At 45.1% G+C, this 23,905-nt stretch overlaps 1 protein-coding gene across 19 annotated transcripts in view; it reads right to left on the reverse strand.

Annotated features, from left to right (window-relative positions):
• The window catches only part of LOC106575599 (tensin-1), a 185,322-nt gene that overhangs the window by 58,681 nt on the left and 102,736 nt on the right, over nt 1-23,905 (reverse strand). For 12 of the 19 annotated variants that reach the window (XM_082963555.1, XM_082963552.1, XM_082963548.1 and 9 more), the window contains exons 4-7: nt 7,172-7,219; nt 3,363-3,383; nt 1,648-1,674; nt 1,472-1,513 (exon numbers count right to left, since the gene is read on the reverse strand). In XM_082963555.1, coding sequence (XP_082819681.1) covers nt 1,472-1,513; nt 1,648-1,674; nt 3,363-3,383; nt 7,172-7,219 — 138 coding nt within the window. The remainder of the gene's footprint in view (nt 1-1,471; nt 1,514-1,647; nt 1,675-3,362; nt 3,384-7,171; nt 7,220-23,905) is intronic. The other 7 variants (XM_082963554.1, XM_082963553.1, XM_082963563.1 and 4 more) reach the window with 2 other exon arrangements.

Genomic DNA, 23,905 nt, shown 5'->3' on the forward strand with positions numbered 1-23,905 from the left:
TATCCTTAAGATTATTAAAAGACAAAGTGTTTGGAAAATAAAGATAGACATGGTTTTAAAATGGTTGTGGTAATATTTCATTCAGTACAGATATTTGTAGGCAGTTTAACTTACCGTCCCACAGCTCAACTTACCCCATAAGGGTACCCCATAAGGGTAAGTCAGTCAGTCACCCCATACCCGGGGTAAGTCAGTCAGTCACCCCATACCCGGGGTAAGTCAGTCAGTCACCCCATACCCGGGGTAAGTCAGTCAGTCACCCCATACCCGGGGTAAGTCAGTCAGTCACCCCATACCCGGGGTAAGTCAGTCAGTCACCCCATACCCGGGGTAAATCAGTCAGTCACCCCATACCCGGGGTAAGTCAGTCAGTCACCCCATACCCGGGGTAAGTCAGTCAGTCACCCCATACCCGGGGTAAATCAGTCAGTCACCCCATACCCGGGGTAAGTTGTGCGAAGAGACCACTTTTTTCAGACAACCTATGTTTTCAAAACTGTAACGTTTACATGAATTCTGATTATTCCCAGGGACACACAACATCCTAAAGTATATGTAGATATCTTTGTTAGAAAGAATACTATATATCTCTTGACGGAGTGATGCTGAAAATTCAAAAATGGCTCAACTTACCCCATTCTCCCCTAAACAAATGTATGTGTACAGTTTGTGTGTAAAGATGCTACCAGTGCACATAAGGTAACTGCATCCTAAATAACGCAGGGTCCATCCATCCACAGATCAGTCAGTCAGTCAGTCAGTCAGTCAGTCAGTCAGTCAGTCAGTCAGTCAGTCAGTCAGTCAGTCAGTCAGTCAGTCAGTCAGTCAGTCAGTCAGTCAGTCAGTCAGTCAGTCAGTCAGTCAGTCAGTCAGTCAGTCAGTCAGTCAGTCAGTCAGTCAGTCAGTCAGTCAGTCAGTCAGTCAGTCTGTCTGTCTGTCTGTCTGTCTGTCTGTCTGTCTGTCTGTCTGTCTGTCTGTCTGTCTGTCTGTCTGTCTGTCTGTCTGTCTGTCTGTCTGTCAGCCAGCTGTAGGCCACGGCTGGGTGACATCTGTATTCACCGACTCATGTCTACTGGGTACATACAGTAGACTACAGTATGGCCGAACAACTGGACGTCCACTGAAACAGAGTAAGCCAATGAGGTGGGAGATATTGCAGTGCTTTCCATGTTCTCTGCTTCCAGGGGGTGTGTTCTAATAGTGCTCTTACGTCAACCTCCGTGAAAATAGTCTGACAACATGACAACTGTGCACAAGCTTTATGGAGTTGATCCCACGTCTGAACAGAAAAAGGGGTCAAGCATAACTATTTTGGGGTCACCTTCATACAATTAGGAATGGTTACCTCTGACACTACATCACACTGCCCAGACAAGCCAGAGCTTCTGTAACATCCCTCCTGATGTATAGGCTAATAACTGTTGCAAATACCAATCATCAACATCACAGAAGTATGAAAAGAGAGACTTACCGGAGTTTCTACATGCTTCAACGGCAGCTGAGGAGTGGCCGGCTGAAGGGAGAGAGAGATGGAGATCAGGTGAGTATACACTCTTCTTTGTTTCTCCTTTATCTCTCCATGCAGGTTCATCTGATTCAATCACTTTGTCAAGAGAGACGAGGTCCAGACCTGGTTGTGCTACTCACCCGTGAATTAAGCGAAGCAACTGATCTCTGTCACATCGAATGGTAGAACAGAGACAGGGAAAAAGAACAAGAGAAAGAGAGGAAGGGAGAGAGATAGAAAGAGAGGAAGGGAGAGAGATAGAAAGAGAGGAAGGGAGAGAGATAGAAAGAGAGGAAGGGAGAGAGATAGAAAGAGAGGAAGGGAGAGAGATAGAAAGAGAGGATGGGAGAGAGATAGAAAGAGAGGATGGGAGAGAGATAGAAAGAGAGGAAGGGAGAGAGATAGAAAGAGAGGATGGGAGAGAGATAGAAAGAGAGGAAGGGAGAGAGATAGAAAGAGAGGAAGGGAGAGAGATAGAAAGAGAGGAAGGGAGAGAGATAGAAAGAGAGGATGGGAGAAAAGAAAAGCAGCTGTGAAGGTTCTTTTATAGAACTCTCTCCTCCCTGAACGCTGCTAATGATCCACGTGAGACACACTGCCATTCCATTAACCCTGAGAGGAGAACATGAGGGCCTTGGGCCTGCTCACACACACACACACACACTCACACACACACACACACACACACACACACACACATCACACACACACACACACACACACACACACACACACACACACACACACACTCGCTCACATTTGCACACACACATTCACACACACTCACACACACACACAGACATGCACACATGCACGCATGCACACATGCACGCACACACACACTCACTGCTAACACGTACATCATTTGTTGCTGTGTGTGTGCATCAGTTTAAGTGTGTGTGTGTGTGTGTGTGTAGAAGCATCAGTAAACAGTGTGTGTGTGTAGAAGCATCAGTAAACAGTGTGTGTGTGTAGAAGCATCAGTAAACAGTGTGTGTGTATAGAAGCATCAGTGAACAGTGTGTGTGTAGAAGCATCAGTGAACAGTGTGTGTGTAGAAGCATCAGTAAACAGTGTGTGTGTGTAGAAGCATCAGTAAACAGTTTGTGTGTAGAAGCATCAGTAAACAGTGTGTGTGTAGAAGCATCAGTAAACAGTGTGTGTAAGTCAATATTTAAACAGGGAGATTGATAGCAGTTAACTCTCCATCAGTCTAACATGCTCCTCATAGGAGTGGGCATCAGGACATGATGATGAAAACATAAAAACCCACTCCAAACCATTGAAATGAGCAGGTTTATTGAGTGTTTACATTTGTATCATGTCTTATGGTGTCCCACTCTCATAGCTACATAACTATCTTTAGGGAAAGCATGCTACCATGCTAAAAAGGCATGGGAGGGAAAAAATGCAGAAGGCTCAAAATAAACATCTGTAGCACTGTTTTAAAAGCCATGGGAGTCAAAACAGACACAGTCCACAGGGAATCAGCACAAATGTGTGGACTGTTTGGATTAGTAGAACATTCGGTCGTGACCAGGGGGTGGGGTCAATTCCTTTTCAAGTCAGTCAATTCAGAAAGTCAACAGAAATTCCAGTTCTAATTCCCAACCCTTCTCTGGGAGACCAAAATGGAATTAGAATTTGTACATTTCAGTTTACTTCCTTGCACTGAAATGGAATCGACCCCCTCACCATGGCACTCAAAGTGGCTTAATGCAGAAACGGTTTGTCATGAAGTCAAAGCATCAGACTATTTTTTGCCTCCCTGACGCAAGACAAGGTGCTGTGGACTAGAGCACCCTCTAGGGGACAAAAAGTAGCATTTCACCACTTTTTATTTCTCTCATCTCACCCAAGGAGGATCAGTGGACGGCTAAAGGAGGGAGGGAAGGAAGGAAGGACAGAGGGAAGGAAGCCATTCAAGACATTTCAAGACTATACGGACATAGCCCCTAGAATAGGTGAAACACTTCAGAGTTGAACATGAACTTCTGACCCTGTGAGTGATTATTCTCCGAACAATCCCAGGACGTCACATAGACGTGAGTGAGGAGAACCTGGGGTCACAACTCTGTTTGGTGTACCTTCATACGTACATAACACACACACTTTAAACGACGGATGGGGGTCTTCCATTACTATGGACTGTCAGAAGAATAGCACACACACTGAGAAACCACTCTGTATGTGACCCTGTGTAGAGATTACCCCCTAACCAACCACTCTGTATGTGACCCTGTGTAGAGATGACCCCCTAACCAACCACTCTGTATGTGACCCTGTGTAGAGATGACCCCCTAACCAACCACTCTGTATGTGACCCTGTGTAGAGATGACCCCCTAACCAACCACTCTGTATGTGACCCTGTGTAGAGATGACCCCCTAACCAACCACTCTGTATGTGACCCTGTGTAGAGATGACCCCCTAACCAACCACTCTGTATGTGACCCTGTGTAGAGATGACCCCCTAACCAACCACTCTGTATGTGACCCTGTGTATAGATGACCCCCTAACCAACCACTCTGTATGTGACCCTGTGTAGAGATTACCCCCTAACCAACCACTCTGTATGTGAATCTGTGTTAGAGATGACCCCCTAACAACCACTCTGTATGTGACCCTGTGTAGCGATTACCCCCCTAACCAACCACTCTGTATGTGACCCTGTGTAGAGATGACCCCCTAACCAACCACTCTGTATGTGACCCTGTGTAGAGATGACCCCCTAACCAACCACTCTGTATGTGACCCTGTGTAGAGATGACCCCCTAACCAACCACTCTGTATGTGACCCTGTGTAGAGATGACCCCCTAACCAACCACTCTGTATGTGACCCTGTGTAGAGATGACCCCCTAACCAACCACTCTGTATGTGACCCTGTGTAGAGATGACCCCCTAACCAACCACTCTGTATGTGACCCTGTGTATAGATGACCCCCTAACCAACCACTCTGTATGTGACCCTGTGTAGAGATTACCCCCTAACCAACCACTCTGTATGTGACTCTGTGTAGAGATTACCCCCCTAACAACCACTCTGTATGTGACCCTGTGTAGCGATTACCCCCCTAACCAACCACTCTGTATGTGACCCTGTGTAGAGATGACCCCCTAACCAACCACTCTGTATGTGACCCTGTGTAGAGATTACCCCCTAACCAACCACTCTGTATGTGACCCTGTGTAGAGATTACCCCCTAACCAACCACTCTGTATGTGACCCTGTGTAGAGATGACCCCCTAACCAACCACTCTGTATGTGACCCTGTGTAGAGATTACCCCCTAACCAACCACTCTGTATGTGACCCTGTATAGAGATTACCCCCTAACCAACCACTCTGTATGTGACCCTGTGTAGAGATGACCCCCTAACCAACCACTCTGTATGTGACCCTGTGTAGAGATGACCCCCTAACCAACCACTCTGTATGTGACCCTGTGTAGAGATGACCCCCTAACCAACCACTCTGTATGTGACCCTGTGTAGAGATGACCCCCTAACCAACCACTCTGTATGTGACCCTGTGTAGAGATGACCCCCTAACCAACCACTCTGTATGTGACCCTGTATAGAGATTACCCCCCTAACCAACCACTCTGTATGTGACCCTGTGTAGAGATGACCCCCTAACCAACCACTCTGTATGTGACCCTGTGTAGAGATTACCCCCTAACCAACCACTCTGTATGTGACTCTGTGTAGAGATTACCCCCCTAACAACCACTCTGTATGTGACCCTGTGTAGCGATTACCCCCCTAACCAACCACTCTGTATGTGACCCTGTGTAGAGATGACCCCCTAACCAACCACTCTGTATGTGACCCTGTGTAGAGATTACCCCCTAACCAACCACTCTGTATGTGACCCTGTGTAGAGATTACCCCCTAACCAACCACTCTGTATGTGACCCTGTGTAGAGATGACCCCCTAACCAACCACTCTGTATGTGACCCTGTGTAGAGATTACCCCCTAACCAACCACTCTGTATGTGACCCTGTATAGAGATTACCCCCTAACCAACCACTCTGTATGTGACCCTGTGTAGAGATGACCCCCTAACCAACCACTCTGTATGTGACCCTGTGTAGAGATGACCCCCTAACCAACCACTCTGTATGTGACCCTGTGTAGAGATGACCCCCTAACCAACCACTCTGTATGTGACCCTGTGTAGAGATGACCCCCTAACCAACCACTCTGTATGTGACCCTGTGTAGAGATGACCCCCTAACCAACCACTCTGTATGTGACCCTGTATAGAGATTACCCCCCTAACCAACCACTCTGTATGTGACCCTGTGTAGAGATGACCCCCTAACCAACCACTCTGTATGTGACCCTGTGTAGAGATTACCCCCTAACCAACCATTCTGTATGTGACCCTGTGTAGAGATGACCCCCTAACCAACCACTCTGTATGTGACCCTGTATAGAGATTACCCCCCTAACCAACCACTCTGTATGTGACTCTGTGTAGAGATGACCCCCTAACCAACCACTCTGTATGTGACCCTGTATAGAGATTACCCCCTAACCAACCACTCTGTATGTGACCCTGTGTAGAGATTACCCCCTAACCAACCACTCTGTATGTGACCCTGTATAGAGATTACCCCCCTAACCAACCACTCTGTATGTGACTCTGTGTAGAGATGACCCCCTAACCAACCACTCTGTATGTGACCCTGTATAGAGATTACCCCCCTAACCAACCACTCAAATGATGGTGATCTTAACCACTAGCCAATAGACAGATTTAATCATAAAGACAGCATATCATTATGGAACTCTCGGCCCTGAATGTAGTTAAAGACCAGAGCCAGTCAAGTTAGAAAGGCCATACACAGCTTTAGTAATTGAAAAGGCCCAATAACCTGCCCATCTTTATACAGCAGTTTGAATGATTACAGTACGTGGGAATGGCTATTTTCCTGTCAGTGAATGACACAGGTACTAACGTACAGACCGACAGAGACAGGCAGACAGACAGACAGACAGAGACAGACAGACAGGACAGACAGACAGACAGACAGACAGACAGACAGACAGACAGGTACTAACGGACAGACAGACAGACAGACAGACAGACAGACAGACAGACAGACAGACAGACAGACAGACAGACAGACAGACAGGTACTAACGGACAGACAGACAGACAGACAGACAGACAGACAGACAGACAGACAGACAGACAGACAGACAGACAGACAGACAGGTACTAACGGACAGACAGACAGACAGACAGACAGACAGACAGACAGACAGACAGACAGACAGACAGACAGACAGACAGACAGACAGGTACTAACGTACAGACAGACAGACAGACAGACAGACAGACAGACAGACAGACAGACAGACAGACAGACAGACAGACAGACAGACAGACAGAGACAGGCAGACAGGTACTAACATACAGACAGAGAGAGACAGGCAGACAGGTACTAACATACAGACAGAGAGAGACAGGCAGACAGGTACTAACATTCAGACAGACAAAGACAGGCAGAGAGGCTGCAGTGACAGGCCATGTGAGTGTCTGTCTGTACCTAAAGGGGGTAGGGTGAAGTTAGACCTTAGACACTGATCTATGGTCAGTTTAGCATAAAGGTTAGGATACCACACACACACACACACATTGTGTACACACCGGCTTGGTAGGTGATCCGGTAGGTGCCACACATGCATCTGCGAGGACCTGTAGAGACAGAGACAGAGGATCAGGTTAGGACATGAATCTCAGAATCATCTATCTATCTATCTATCTATCTATCTATCTATCTATCTATCTATCTATCTATCTATCTATCTATCTATCTATCTGTCTATATATATCTATCTATCTATCGCACATTTTGGGCAGGAGGTTGAGGGAAAGAGAGAGTGAGGGAGAGAGAGAGAGAGAGCGAAAGAGAGCGAGAGAGAGAGCGAGAGAGAGAGAGAGAGAGAGAGAGAGAGAGAGAGAGAGAGAGAGAGGATTGACACGTCTCTTGAATAGTACAGTGTTTGCCAAGTCACTCGGGACCTCACAGAAATAGGCTAAGAGAATAAGAAAAATAAAGAATACAAGTAAACTGTTGGGAAAATACTGTCTGGTGGCTGAACTACCTTCACCTCTTCCTCACACAACTATGACTATCATGTGATAGAGGTCTAGATTTGATCAAACCTGGCACACAATTCTGATGACATTGATATCAAACAGTAAGAACAAGGAGGAGCATACCGATGCCATATCAAGGAGATTGAATTGAGTACTGACTATATAATGGTATGTGTGTAATTTGAGTACTGACTACATAATGGTATGTGTGTAATTTGAGTACTGACTATATAATGGCGGTGTACAGGCACAGTGAACGGTAAGCTGTTCTGACAGCTGATGCTTAAAGTTAGAGAGAGAGATAAGTCTCCAGCTTCAGTGATTTTTGCAATTCGTTCCAGTCATTGGCAGCAGAGAACTGGAAAGAAAGGCGGCCAAAGGAAGTGTTGGCTTTGGGGATAACCAGTGAAATATACCTGCTGGAGCGAGTGCTACAGGTGGGTGTTGCTATGGTGACCAGTGAGCTGAGATAAGGCGGGGCTTTACGTAGCAAAGACTTATAGATGACCTGGAGCCAGTGTGTTTACTATATAATGGTATGTGTGTAATTGAGTACTGCCTATATAATGGTATGTGTGTAATTGAGTACTGCCTATACAATGGTATGTGTGTAATTGAGTACTGACTATATAATGGTATGTGTGTAATTGAGTACTGACTATATAATGGTATGTGTGTAATTGAGTACTGACTATATAATGGTATGTGTGTAATTGAGTACTGACTATATAATGGTATGTGTGTAATTGAGTACTGACTATATAATGGTATGTGTGTAATTGAGTACTGCCTATATAATGGTATGTGTGTAATTGAGTACTGACTATATAATGGTATGTGTGTAATTGAGTACTGACTATATAATGGTATGTGTGTAATTGAGTACTGACTATATAATGATATGTGTGTAATTGAGTACTGACTATACAATGGTATGTGTGTAATTGAGTACTGACTATATAATGGTATGTGTGAAATTGAGTACTGATTATATAATGGTATATGTGTAATTGAGTACTGACTATATAACGGTATGTGTGTAATTGAGTACTGACTATATAATGGTACATGTGTAATTGAGTACTGACTATATAATGGTACATGTGTAATTGAGTACTGACTATATAATGGTATGTGTGTAATTGAGTACTGACTATATGGTGGTATGTGTGTAATTGAGTACTGACTATATAACGGTATGTGTGTAATTGAGTACTGACTATACAATGGTACATGTGTAATTGAGTACTGACTATATAATGGTACATGTGTAATTGAGTACTGACTATATAATGGTACATGTGTAATTGAGTACTGACTATACAATGGTACATGTGTAATTGAGTACTGACTATATAATGGTACGTGTGTAATTGAGTACTGACTATATAATGGTATGTGTGTAATTGAGTACTGACTATATAATGGTATGTGTGTAATTGAGTACAGGCATTATAATACTGTTAGGAAAATCCTTGGTTCATAGACTAGTTAAATTGCTCAATGACTCCATCACTGTATGAGACACATGCACTAATGCATACTGTATCCCCCATCCTCCACACACACACACACACACACACACACACACACACACACACACACACACACACACACACACACACACACACACACACACACACACACACACACACAGTGCAGTCCGGGGTTATAATGTCAGTGAGTACAGCTGAGAGAGAGAGAGTCATTGGTCTAAAAGTCAGTGTATCTGCCTCAGGTCCTAATGAAGCTCAGGCTGGAATAATAGGATTAGTGGTGTTCACTGCAGAACCAAAACACATCACACACCATCACACACCATCACACGCCATCACACGCCATCACATGCCATCACACGCCATCACACGCCATCACACGCCATCACACGCCCTCACACGCCCTCACACGCCATCACACACCATCACACACCATCACACACCATCACACACCATCAGACCCCATCACACACCCTCACACACCATCACACACCATCACACGCAGGAGAATAAACAGAACAGACAAAGGGAGGGGAGGGAGGGAGGGAGGGAGGGAGGGAGGGAGGGAGGGAGGGAGGGAGGGAGGGGAGGGAGGAAACAGAACAGTAAATCCTATTTTATTGAAGTTTTACTGGCGCAGGGTTAAGCAACGAGCTACTGTGCTTCTGACAAATAGACCACATGATTAACACCCTGACATCAGAAAAAGGTCACTTTCAGTAGCTGCACTTAGTTATTGTCAACAACGCAAATGAAAGTACAGACGTAGGATCTTAATTTGAGCCAGTTTGCAACAGCAGGAAAATAATCCTGCAGCAACAGGAAATGTGAATTATTATCTGGATTATAATCAATGTTTTTAGAGGTTGCTTCATTTTTCGAAAGGGAAAATCAAGTGTAAAACAGATCAGGGGCGATCAGGGGAAGAACATGGATTATTCAAGAGAGAATGATCATGTCATTCATATCGGTGTGTCCTCAAATAGAATGTGATGTCACATAACTCAGTTAGCATCTATTTTTACATTTTTTACTTCAGTTTATTTTAGTAAATACTTTCTATAATGCTTATTTTTCTTAAAACGTCATTGTTGGTTAAGGGCTCGTAAGCAAGCATTTCACTGTAAGGTCTACACCTGTTGTATTCAGCATTTCACTGTAAGATCTACACCTGTTGTATTCAGCATTTCACTGTAAGGTCTACACCTGTTGTATTCGGAGCATGTGACGAATACAATTTGATTTGATTTGATAGTGAGTCAGCGTAATCAATATTGATTTAGCGATTGTCTTTATGGTAGCGACTGCATATCGTACTGCTCTCAGGTAACACTGAAAGTCCTGCTGTCACACAACTCAGTTATGTATCTTCATAGAATCAATACTGAGTTAGTTAAATATCACGGGCATGGTCCAGACAAAAATGTTTCCAGTCTCTGTTTCCCTGTTTCTTCTCTAAATCTAGAATGTTATTTTTCCGTCACGTCAACAGGATGTTTTCCAGGCGAACAGCAACATGAATGATGGGCTGTGATTGTGTGTGCGTGTGTGTGTGTGTGTCTGCTTGCTTGCTTACGTGTGTGTGTGTGTGCGCGTGTGTGTGTGTGTGTGTGTGTGTGTGTGTGTGTGTGTGTGTGTGTGTGTGTGTGTGTGTGTGTGTGTGTGTGTGTGTGTGTGTGTGTGTGTGTGTGTGTGTGTGTGTGTGTGTGTGTGTGTGTGTGTGTGTGCGCGTGTGCGTACTTATACGTGTGTGTGCGTGTGTGTGCATGCTTGCTTGCTTACGTGTGTGTGCTTGCTTGCTTGCTTACGTGTGTGTGTGTGTGTGCTTATACGTGTGTGTTTGCGTGACTGTCAGCGGATGTTGGTGAGCAGTGAGATGACAGTATCAGTGGACAGCAGACACACAGAGGAAGGAAGCCCTGGTAATCAGTTTGTTATTGAGAGACTGATCCCTAATTGACAGACTAATTACAAGCTCCAGTCGGTGTTGTTCTGTTACACCTCACTACTGATTATGGCTATATGGTTAAAGTGAAAATCAAAAAAACATATTTTTGTTAAGCGGCCACGTCATCATGATGATGTCTTTAATATTCAGTCCAATATCTTGACAACTTGACTGCTGACATGCAAAACATTTTGGGACTGTATCAACAGTGAACTAAGGAAAAAAAAGATATATTGTTTTTGAGTGAATTTTCCCTTTAACTCTACAGGCTCTGTGTGTTAAGCCCTGTCTAACTCTACAGGCTCTGTCTGTTAAGCCCTGTCTAACTCTACAGGCTCTGTGTGTTAAGCCCTGTCTAACTCTACAGGCTCTGTCTGTTAAGCCCTGTCTAACTCTACAGGCTCTGTGTGTTAAGCCCTGTCTAACTCTACAGGCTCTGTGTGTTAAGCCCTGTCTAACTCTACAGGCTCTGTGTGTTAAGCCCTGTCTAACTCTACAGGCTCTGTGTGTTAAGCCCTGTCTAACTCTACAGGCTCTGTGTGTTAAGCCCTGTCTAACTCTACAGGCTCTGTGTGTTAAGCCCTGTCTAACTCTACAGGATCTGTGTGTTAAGCCCTGTCTAACTCTACAGGCTCTGTGTGTTAAGCCCTGTCTAACTCTACAGGCTCTGTGTGCTAAGCCCTGTCTAACTCTACAGGCTCTGTGTGTTAAGCCCTGTCTAACTCTACAGGCTCTGTGTGTTAAGCCCTGTCTAACTCTACAGGCTCTGTGTGCTAAGCCCTGTCTAACTCTACAGGCTCTGTGTTAAGCCCTGTCTAACTCTACAGGCTCTGTGTGTTAAGCCCTGTCTAACTCTACAGGCTCTGTGTGCTAAGCCCTGTCTAACTCTACAGGCTCTGTGTTAAGCCCTGTCTAACTCTACAGGCTCTGTGTGCTAAGCCCTGTCTAACTCTACAGGCTCTGTGTGTTAAGCCCTGTCTAACTCTACAGGCTCTGTGTGTTAAGCCCTGTCTAACTCTACAGGCTCTGTGTGCTAAGCCCTGTCTAACTCTACAGGCTCTGTGTTAAGCCCTGTCTAACTCTACAGGCTCTGTGTGCTAAGCCCTGTCTAACTCTACAGGCTCTGTGTGTTAAGCCCTGTCTAACTCTACAGGCTCTGTGTGTTAAGCCCTGTCTAACTCTACAGGCTCTGTGTGCTAAGCCCTGTCTAACTCTACAGGCTCTGTGTTAAGCCCTGTCTAACTCTACAGGCTCTGTGTGTTAAGCCCTGTCTAACGTACAGGCTCTGTGTGTTAAGCCCTGTCTAACTCTACAGGCTCTGTGTGTTAAGCCCAGTCTAACTCTAAGTTACGGTATTATCTACCATTAGGATAATGACATCCCAAAAATATTCAAAAACATTCAGGAAATGTTTTAAATTAAATATCCTTGAAATGTTCTCCTAACATTCCCAAAAATGTTGTGCACAACATCTGTAACAACCACCACAGAACATTCCCCAAATGTTGTCATTAGGTTTCCAGGTAATGTAATAACACAATGTACCAGTAATGTATTTAGAACACACAGCTGCAACAAAATGTGAGAGCAATGTTCTGGGAACGTTCTTGCAACATCAGGCGAACGTTTTCTACAAATCATCAACACAACTGGACAGTTTTTGTCTTATGAGAAGAATTGCGGCAACCCAACGAATGTCCTGGAAACTTTCACAGAACACATTTTGGTGCACACCCAGACCAACCATCTGCTGTGTATAATACTTATCTGAGGAGACAGAGGGAGGCTAGATGACATGTTTTAGAGGAACGATGACTGACGTTAGAACACACTGTACGCATCACGTTTAAGTGACAAGGCCTTCGTTTTTTCCTCATCATTACTTCAGTCATCATGAAACTGTCACCAGAGGATGCCGTGTTAATGATTGGCAATAGAATCATTGTTCTGATGATAGGCTGACGTTCCCTCAACGTATATATAGGTATGCTGTCTGGATATTATTGCCTAAACGTTTACAGAAGATCATCAGCACCCATAGGAAAAACTCCTAACAGCAACGGGTGACTTTTGGAGGATTTCTTGGTTGCTATAGCAACGGGGAGAGTGCATAACAAACTCCGGTGGGCTGACATTTGTTTGACTAAATCCAGATTTATCTATCCTAGCAGATCCCAGTGAATCCACATATTACACTGTAACTACTATGGGTCTGGATGGGGGGGGCGTACATGAGAGACAGAGAGAGAAACTGAAAAGAGTGTGTGTGTGTGTGTGTGCGTTAATATGTGTGTGTACGTTAATGTGTGTGTGCCTGTGTCTCTAAAATGTATGATACTAAGGTCGGGCCCCCAGGGGCCCCCTCATAGAGTCAGTTAATGTGTGCTGTTTAAACCCTCTATACCTACTAACTGGAGCTGTGACTGACACAGATATATCACTGTCAGTCTGAGGAGCCTTCTTCCTTTATTCACAACTAACAGCAAACAGTTCTCAGCACCGCTCAGCACCGTGGTACTCAGCCATCCCACTGAAGGAGATGTGGCTCAGCACCGTGGTACTCAGCCATCCCACTGAAGGAGATGTGGCTCAGCACCGTGGTACTCAGCCATCCCACTGAAGGAGATGTGGCTCAGCACCGTGGTACTCAGCCATCCCACTGAAGGAGATGTGTCTCAGCACCGTGCTACTCACCCATCCCAGTGAAGGAGATGTGTCTCAGCACCGTGCTACTCACCCATCCCAGTGAAGGAGATGTGTCTCAGCACCGTGGTACTCAGCCATCCCACTGAAGGAGATGTGGCTCAGCACCGTGCTACTCACCCATCCCAGTGAAGGAGATGTGTCTCAGCACCGTGGTACTCAGCCATCCCACTGAAGGAGATGTGGCTCAGCACCGTGGTACTCAGCCATCCCAGTGAAGGAGATGTGGCTCAGCACCGTGGTACTCAGCCATCCCAGTGAAGGAGATGTGGCTCAGCACCGTGGTACTCAGCCATCCCAGTGAAGGAGATGTGGCTCAGCACCGTGGTACTCAGCCATCCCAGTGAAGGAGATATGGCTCAGCACCGTGGTACTCAGCCATCCCAGTGAAGGAGATGTGGCTCAGCACTGTGGTACTCAGCCATCCCACTGAAAGAGATGTGGCTCAGCACCGTGGTACTCAGCCATCCCACTGAAAGAGATGTGGCTCAGCACCGTGGTACTCAGCCATCCCACTGAAGGAGATGTGGCTCAGCACCGTGGTACTCAGCCATCCCACTGAAGGAGATGTGGCTCAGCACCGTGGTGCTCAGGCCTTCAGCCATCCCAGTGAAGGAGATGTGGCTCAGCACTGTGGTACTCAGGCCTTCAGCCTTCCCAGTGAAGGAGATGTGGCTCAGCACCATGGTGCTCAGGCCTTCAGCCATCCCAGTGAAGGAGATGTGGCTCAGCACCATGGTGCTCAGGCCTTCAGCCATCCCAGTGAAGGAGATGTGGCTCAGCACTCTGGTACTCAGGCCTTCAGCCATCCCAGTGAAGGAGATGTGGCTCAGCAATGTGGTACTTAGGTTCTTCAGCCATCCCAGTGAAGGAGATGTGGCTCAGCACTGTGGTACTCAGGCCTTCAGCCATCCCAGTGAAGGAGATGTGGCTCAGCACTGTGGTACTCAGGCCTTCAGCCATCCCAGTGAAGGAGATGTGGCTCAGCACTGTGGTACTCAGGCCTTCAGCCATCCCAGTGAAGGAGATGTGGCTCAGCAATGTGGTACTTAGGTTCTTCAGCCATCCCAGTGAAGGAGATGTGGCTCAGCACTGTGGTACTCAGGCCTTCAGCCATCCCAGTGAAGGAGATGTGGCTCAGCACTGTGGTGCTCAGGCCTTCAGCCATCCCAGTGAAGGAGATGTGGCTCAGCACCATGGTGCTCAGGCCTTCAGCTATCCCAGTGAAGGAGATGTGGCGTCCTCTCTAAAAGGTCAGGCCTCGGAAAGTGCACAGGCGTAGGTTTTATCAGAGACGGACAGGCATATTAAAAAAGACAGACTGAGAGATAAAGACATACAGACAGACATGCATACAGATATGGGGGTAAAAACAGACAGACAGACAGACAGACAGACAGACAGACAGACAGACAGACAGACAGACAGACAGACAGACAGACAGACAGACAGACAGACAGACAGACAGACAGACAGACAGACAGACAGACAGACAGACAGACAGACAGACAGACAAAAACAGCCTGACAGCTCGAGAGACAAACAGATAAAACCAAATGAATCACTTCCCCCCTCAAAAAACATTCACACCAACTCAAAGCTAATCTGCGTCATCTCCTCAATTTAGCCTCATAGCTCATTCTGACTACATCGCTATGGAACCTAGTGAACAATACCCAACCAGATGCATCCATATATGGCAGGGGGAATCAGAGTCCCAGACTGGACTAATATGGATCTACTGGGCTTAGGACACACTCAGACTGGACTAATATGGATCTACTGGGCTTAGGACCCCACTCAGACTGGACTAATATAGATCTACTGGGCTTAGGACCCACTCAGACTGGACTAATATGGATCTACTGGGCTTAGGACCCACTCAGACTGGACTAATATGGATCTACTGGGCTTAGGACCCCACTCAGACTGGACTAATATGGATCTATTGGGCTTAGGACCCCACTCAGACTGGACTAATATAGATCTACTGGGCTTAGGACCCACTCAGACTGGACTAATATAGATCTACTGGGCTTAGGACCCACTCAGACTGGACTAATATGGATCTACTGGGCTTAGGACCCATTCAGACTGGACTAATATGGATCAACTGGGCTTAGGACCCACTCAAACTGGACTAATATGGATCTACTGTGCTTAGGACCCCACTCAGACTGGACTAATATAGATCTACTGGGCTTAGGACCCACTCAGACTGGACTAATATGGATCTACTGGGCTTAGGACCCACTCAGACTGGACTAATATGGATCTACTGGGCTTAGGACCCACTCAGACTGGACTAATATGGATCTACTGGACTTAGGACCCACTCAGACTGGACTAATATGGATCTACTGGGCTTAGGACCCACTCAGACTGGACTAATATGGATCTACTGGGCTTAGGACCCACTCAGACTGGACTAATATGGATCTACTGGACTTAGGACCCACTCAGACTGGACTAATATGGATCTACTGGGCTTAGGACCCACTCAGACTGGTACCCGCATGCACACTTTTCAAAGCCATGCCAGACGCGTCTGTTATACAGCCATCTTAGTGCTTTTCTCTCTCTGTTTTAAGGTCCAAAGCCTGTAAAATGATATTGTTTTGTTGAGTCACTCTGGCTCTGTGCTGGTGAGGGAGAGAGAGAGAGAGAGAGAGAGAGAGAGAGAAAGTGGGAGCGAGAGAGAGAGAGACAGAGAGGAGCGAGAGGGGGGGGGGGGAGAAACCCATACATGGCGTTGGACCAAGGGAAGAACGGACACATGCCTCTGGCATGGGAGACAGAAGCAGCAAAGGAGAGGAGAGGAGAGGAGAGAGAGGTGTGTCTGAGTTGACCATAAAGTACCACAAGTTCTCTATTGTAGAGGAGAGGGTGAGAGAGTCCAGCGAGGGGTTTATCTGTCCAGTCACGAGGTCTTAGAAGGAACTGAGGCAGAACCAGACCCCCAGACAGCTAGCCAACCAGCCTGCCTTTCTCTCAATCCTACCCCTGAAAAAGTGTCTCATCTGGGGTTTAGTGGAGCAAGGCATTGCTCGTGGGGAGTCTTTCCACAGCACAGTATATCCACACTCCTAGCAGAGATCTGGCTGCATCACAAGTGGCTTCCTCTCCCAAAGAACACAACTCCAACTATCTGGGTGTATAATATAGGGTAGACAAGCTGGCAGTATACTGCCTGACTCAAATCCATTTTCCCTGTGCAAAACCAAGCTTGAGGATTCTGATTGCTATGAAAAAAAAGTGAAGGAATGCATAAATTCCCACCACCCAGACGTGTGGGCTTACAACAGGTTGGAACAAGCAGCCTTCCAGCGTACTGTACGCCAAGAAAGCATTTAGTATTCAGCTCCATACAACACAGTGCTAAGAGAGATTCAGCTCCATACAACACAGTGCTAAGAGAGATTCAGCTCCGTACAACACAGTGCTAAGAGAGATTCAGCTCCGTACAACACAGTGCTAAGAGAGATTCAGCTCCATACAACACAGTGCTAAGAGAGATTCAGCTCCATACAACACAGTGCTAAGAGAGATTCAGCTCCGTACAACACAGTGCTAAGAGAGATTCAGCTCCGTACAACACAGTGCTAAGAGAGATTCAGCTCCGTACAACACAGTGCTAAGAGAGATTCAGCTCCGTACAACACAGTGCTAAGAGAGATTCAGATCCATATAACACAGTGCTAAGAGAGATTCAGCTCCGTACAACACAGTGCTAAGAGAGATTCAGCTCCGTACAACACAGTGCTAAGAGAGATTCAGCTCCGTACAACACAGTGCTAAGAGAGATTCAGCTCCGTACAACACAGTGCTAAGAGAGATTCAGCTCTGTACAACACAGTGCTAAGAGAGATTCAGCTCCGTACAACACAGTGCTAAGAGAGATTCAGCTCTGTACAACACAGTGCTAAGAGAGATTCAGCTCCGTACAACACAGTGCTAAGAGAGATTCAGCTCCGTTCAACACAGTGCTAAGAGAGATTCAGCTCTGTACAACACAGTGCTAAGAGAGATTCAGCTCCGTACAACACAGTGCTAAGAGAGATTCAGCTCTGTACAACACAGTGCTAAGAGACAGCATACTTGGCTGCTCCTATACTTCAGAATTATTAATAGCCACTAAATACCACACAGACAGAACAACTATGACGATGACAGATACTGTTAGAAGTTGTAGTTAGGCACTGATCTAGGATCAGTATACATTCTCACAAACCCTAACCAGAAGCATTAGGGAGAGAAACAGAAAACTGACCTCAGATCAGCATCTAGGGTTGCCTGACAACTCAACCTGAATTTAATTCCGTTGCTCTATCAATCGCTACATACATTCAATCGAAAACTGCCACCCTAAAAGGTGTTTGTGTGACTTCCAAATGAGGGGAGTTGTACAAAACAAATTCCTCTGTGATTGGATTCTCTCTAACAAATCTAACCAATCAAAGTTGATAACGTCATCATGTAGGCCGGCTCTGGCCCAACCCATCGGTTTCCCAAACCAATCAGAACGTTCAGAATGTATTTGCATTCTAGAAATCATGGCGGTGAAGAAACATCAGTTGGACAGAGCGATGTGAAAGGGTATCCAGGCAACATCTAGGGGAAACGTCATCATACTCCTAAATGGTGAGTATGGGTGGAGATGTCGTCAGGGAGAAAAATCGTCTCATTGGCTCCCATGAAAAAGAATCTGGCGGATCGACCCGCATTTGGGATTCCTGAAGCCTTCGCCTGCCCACACAAGAGAAACTGCAGTAGTAGTGGCAGTCTGCCTGGGGAAATAAATACTTCAGGTACTAAGAAGCCAAATAAGGACGTCAAGCCGAACAGTACTTCAGATGGAGTTATAGAGCTAACCAGGCTTCTATTTGATTTGAATGGTAAACAAATATGTTGGTTATTGTGACGGAAAGTTCCTGAACAATCATGTTGGATATTTCAACATTACACGCTGTAATGTATTCCTCTAAATATCAGAGTATTACTGGCAGGTCTTTGGTAATGGTAAAATAAGATCTTGCGGTTAAAGAGAGATGGAGGGAAAGTTAAACCATAGCAGTAACACAGTAGGAAAACATATGATGAATGACGACTAGCATGCTGCCAGGAGAATATCAAGCCGCTGTATTTCCAACATGACGACACTTCCCCAGCCAACTGTTTCCAGTTCTATAGACGTCCATCAACACTATTTGACCGTAGCCAAACACAAAACGCTTAAAGGCAAGCCTTTCCATTTCCCCGCCATAAAAACCCGTCTGCAACGCCAGACGTCATGGCGAGAACTTGATTGAGCTAACGATCTTCTCACTCGTTCCCGCTAGACGCTACTTTACCAGGCTACTTAGGAAAACAACCTCCCTTGGCTTTGGGGCTGCTGGAAGTGTACATCAATAGTATCTACAGAATGTACAGAGGTTTTCCTGGCTTCCTACTGTATAACCTAGCCTCACTATATACTGTATACACTAGCCTCACTATATACTGTATACACTAGCCTCACTATATACTGTATACCCTAGTCTCACTATATACTGTATACACTAGCCTCACTATATAATGTATACACTAGCCTCACTATATACTGTATACACTAGCCTCAATATATACTGTATCCACTAGCCTCACAATATACTGTATACACTAGCCTCACTATATACTGTATACACTAGCCTCACTATATACTGTATACACTAGCCTCACTATATACTGTATACACTAGCCTCACTATATACGGTATACACTAGCCTCACTATATACTATATACTGTATTCACTAGCCTCACAATATACTGTATACACTAGCCTCAATATATACTGTATACACTAGCCTCATTATATACTGTATACACTAGCCTCACTATATACTGTATATACCAGCCTCACTATATACTGTATACACTAGACTCACTATATACTGTATACACTAGCCTAAACCCACTAAATACTATATACCCTAGCCTCACTATATACTGTACACACCAGCCTCACTATATACTGTATATACTAGCCTCACTATATACTGTATACCCTAGCCTAAACCCACTAAATACTGTATATCCTAGCCTCACTATATACTGTATACACTAGCCTCACTATATACTGTATACCCTAGCCTCGCTATATACTGCATAAACTAGCCTCACTATATACTGTATACCCTAGCCTCACTATATACTGTATACACTAGCCTCACTATATACTGTATACCCTAGCCTCACTATATACTGTATACACTTGCCTCACTATATACTGTATACCCTAGCCTCACTTTATACTGTACACACCAGTCTCACTAAATACTGTATACCCTAGCCTCACTATATACTGTATACACTAGCCTAAACCCACTATATACTGCATAACCTAGCCTAGACCAACTATTTACTGTATATCCTAGCCTCACTATATACTGTATACCCTAGCCTAAACCCACTATATACTGTATACACTAGCCTCACGATATACTGTATACACTAGCCTCACTATATACTGTATACCCTAGCCTCACTATATACTGTATACAATAGCCTCACTATATACTGTATACCCTAGCCTCACTATATACTGTATACACTAGCCTCACTATATACTGTAGACACTAGCCTAAACCCACTATATACTGCATACCCTAGACACACTATGTACTGTATACCCTAGCCTCACTACATACTGTAGACACTAGCCTAAACCCACTATATACTGCATACCCTAGACACACTATGTACTGTATACCCTAGCCATGCCCACTATGTAATGTATACCCTAGCCTAGACCCACTATGTACTGTATACCCTAGCCATGCCCACTATGTACAGTATACACTAGCCTAGACCCACTATGTACTGTATAGCCTAGCCATGCCCACTATGTACTGTATACCCTAGCCTAGACCCACTATGTACTATATACCCTAGCCTAGACCCACTATGTACTGTATATCCTAGCCTAGACCCACTATGTACTGTATACCCTAGCCATGCCCACTATGTACTGTATACCCTAGCCATGCCCACTATGTACTGTATATCCTAGCCATGCCCACTATGTACAGTATACACTAGCCTAGACCCACTATGTACTGTATACCCTAGCCATGCCCACTATGTACTGTATACCCTAGCCTAGACCCACTATGTACTATATACCCTAGCCTAGACCCACTATGTACTGTATACCCTAGCCTAGACCCACTATGTACTGTATACCCTAGCCTAGACCCACTATGCACTGTAAACCCTAGCCTAGACCCACTATGTACTGTATACCCTAGCCTAGACCCACTATGTACTGTATACCCTAACCATGCCCACTATATACTGTATAGCCTAGCCTAAACACACAATGCACTGTATACCCTAGCCTAGACCCACTATGTACTGTATACCCTAGCCTAGACCCACTATGTACTGTATACCCTAGCCTAGACCCACTATGTACTGTATACCCTAGCCTAGACCCACTATGTACTGCTTACCCTAGCCTAGACCCACTATGCACTGTAAACCCTAGCCTAGACCCACTATGTACTGTATACCCTAGCCTAGACCCACTATGTACTGTATACCCTAGCCTAGACCCACTATGTACTGTATACCCTAGCCTAGACACACTATGTACTGTATACCCTAGCCTAGACCCACTATGTACTGCTTACCCTAGCCTAGACCCACTATGCACTGTAAACCCTAGCCTAGACCCACTATGTACTGTATACCCTAGCCTAGACCCACTATGTACTGTATTACCTAGCCATGCCCACTATGTACTGTATACCCTAGCCATGACCACTATGTACTGTATACCCTAGCCTAGACCCACTATGTACTGTATACCCTAGCCTAGACCCACTATGTACAGTATACCCTAGCTTAGACACACCATGTACTGTATACCCTAGCCTAGACCCACTATGTACTGCTTACCCTAGCCTAGACTCACTATGCACTGTAAACCCTAGCCTAGACCCACTATGTACTGTAAACCCTAGCCTAGACCCACTATGTACTGTATACCCTAGCCTAGACCCACTATGCACTGTAAACCCTAGCCTAGACCCACTATGCACTGTAAACCCTAGCCTAGACCCACTATGTACTGTATACCCTAGCCTAGACCCACTATGTACTGTATACCCTAGCCTAGACCCACTATGCACTGTAAACCCTAGCCTAGACCCACTATGTACTGTATACCCTAGCCTAGACCCACTATGTACTGTATACCCTAGCCATGCCCACGGTGTACAGTAAATCAGATGGGAAAGACATGAGCATAATGTTGCACTGTACCTCTGAAAGAACTAACAGTGGAACATACTCTAGAGAGGTTCCAGGCAGGGTTGAGGTCACCAATTCAGTGAATTAACTTTATTCAGTAATGTATAAAGTCCATCCCCATGCCCTCTCAGGAGGTCAGTGGGGACACACCAGGGTTGGGGCTCTATGCCTCTCATGTCCGATCACATTCAGAAGTCCCCTCATCTGTCTCCATCCTAAGAAAACCCTTTAGAGAACCAAACATCCACAAGGTAACAGTACAGTAAAGTAGCAGTCATCATGATGTAACAACATCTGTTCAGTGTCTCAATGTTGTTTTGTGTTTTCAAATGTCTGGAACAAACCCTGAAATAACATAGAAAGAATGCTCCAGGGCCGTACTTACACACACCTCCAGTCCAGCTCGTCCAGTTGTCAAACATAACATTAACACAACTTTAACACAACACAACATTAACCCAACATTAAGACAACATTAAAACAACATTAACACAACACAACATTGACACAACATTAACTCAACATTAAGACAACATTAACACAACTTGAACATAACAGTATCACAACATTAACATAAAATGAACACAACATTAACCCAACACAACATTAACACACATTAAAACAACATTAACCCAACACAACATTAACACAACATTAACTCAACATTAAGACAACATTAACACAACTTGAACATAACAGTAGCACAAAATTAACAAAACATTAACACAACACTAACATAACATTAACACAACACAACACTAACACACATTAAAACAACATTAAACCAACACAACATTAACACAACATTAACGCAACATTAACACACATGGAAACAACATTAACCCAACACAACATTAACACAACATTAACATTAGTGTGGGAACACAAGATCCATTGGATCATGGTTAAACCGCGGTTAGCGGTGAGTGTGTGTGCTGCTTACGGCTAACCTCTCATACCTTCTATGGATCCAACATTCAACCAAAACCACTGCCATACCGTCATAAGCACTGAATATCCTTCTCCAGAAGAAATAGATGAATATAATATGTGCAATTGTGGCTAGCGTTGGACGCAGGTTGAAAACCTCTGATGTGGAAGCCAACTGGAGTTTCATAACGAGGAGAGCTTCATAATGGCCACACAAAGAGATCACATCTCCGCAGGATCGCTATTGGAGGTCTTAAGCAGGCATGTTATCGTCATTACTGGCCTGCGTGGCTGAGTTGAACGGAGTTGGACAGAGCTAATAGGAGTAGTATGCTCTATGGATGGTCCATGGCCAGGTATCACTCAGAGTTCATGTTGAATCAGAACTGACCGTGGGATGCTTTCACTCAGAGTACCACTAATGGTTCTGTTGACTAGAGAACAAAAGCACAGAGGGTCCGGGTTGCCAAGCCAATGTCAACGACACACAGAGACACACACACACATACTGTATCCAAGCCAGTGGGAGCTAAACACATGTAGACAGACACACTAAAACACGACTGTAGCTACACTATACAACACATACTACTAATGAAGCCAACTTTGCTGCACTTTGAGGGAGTATTTTCACGGTTCTCTCTCAGTCAGCTGCATTCAATGTCACATACGTGTTAGAATATTAAACAAACGTCACATGAAAATGTCTGATTTCATCTCTAAAGCATCTACTTCAACAAATACTCATTCACAACCTCTGTAGACTCATCATGGGCCAGATGCTGTTCAATACACATCGTTCCTCTAGTCTAGTCTGTCTCCGGACGGTTTGGTGAAGTTTGGCTGCTCCGAGGCATCCAATGAGGAGGCGTTACAGAGCTTGGCACGAGGGAAACCAGTTTAAAGATAAA

This window comes from Salmo salar, chromosome 17 (assembly GCF_965601325.2).
Source record: "Salmo salar chromosome 17, fSalSal1, whole genome shotgun sequence".
Lineage (NCBI taxonomy): Eukaryota > Metazoa > Chordata > Actinopteri > Salmoniformes > Salmonidae > Salmo > Salmo salar.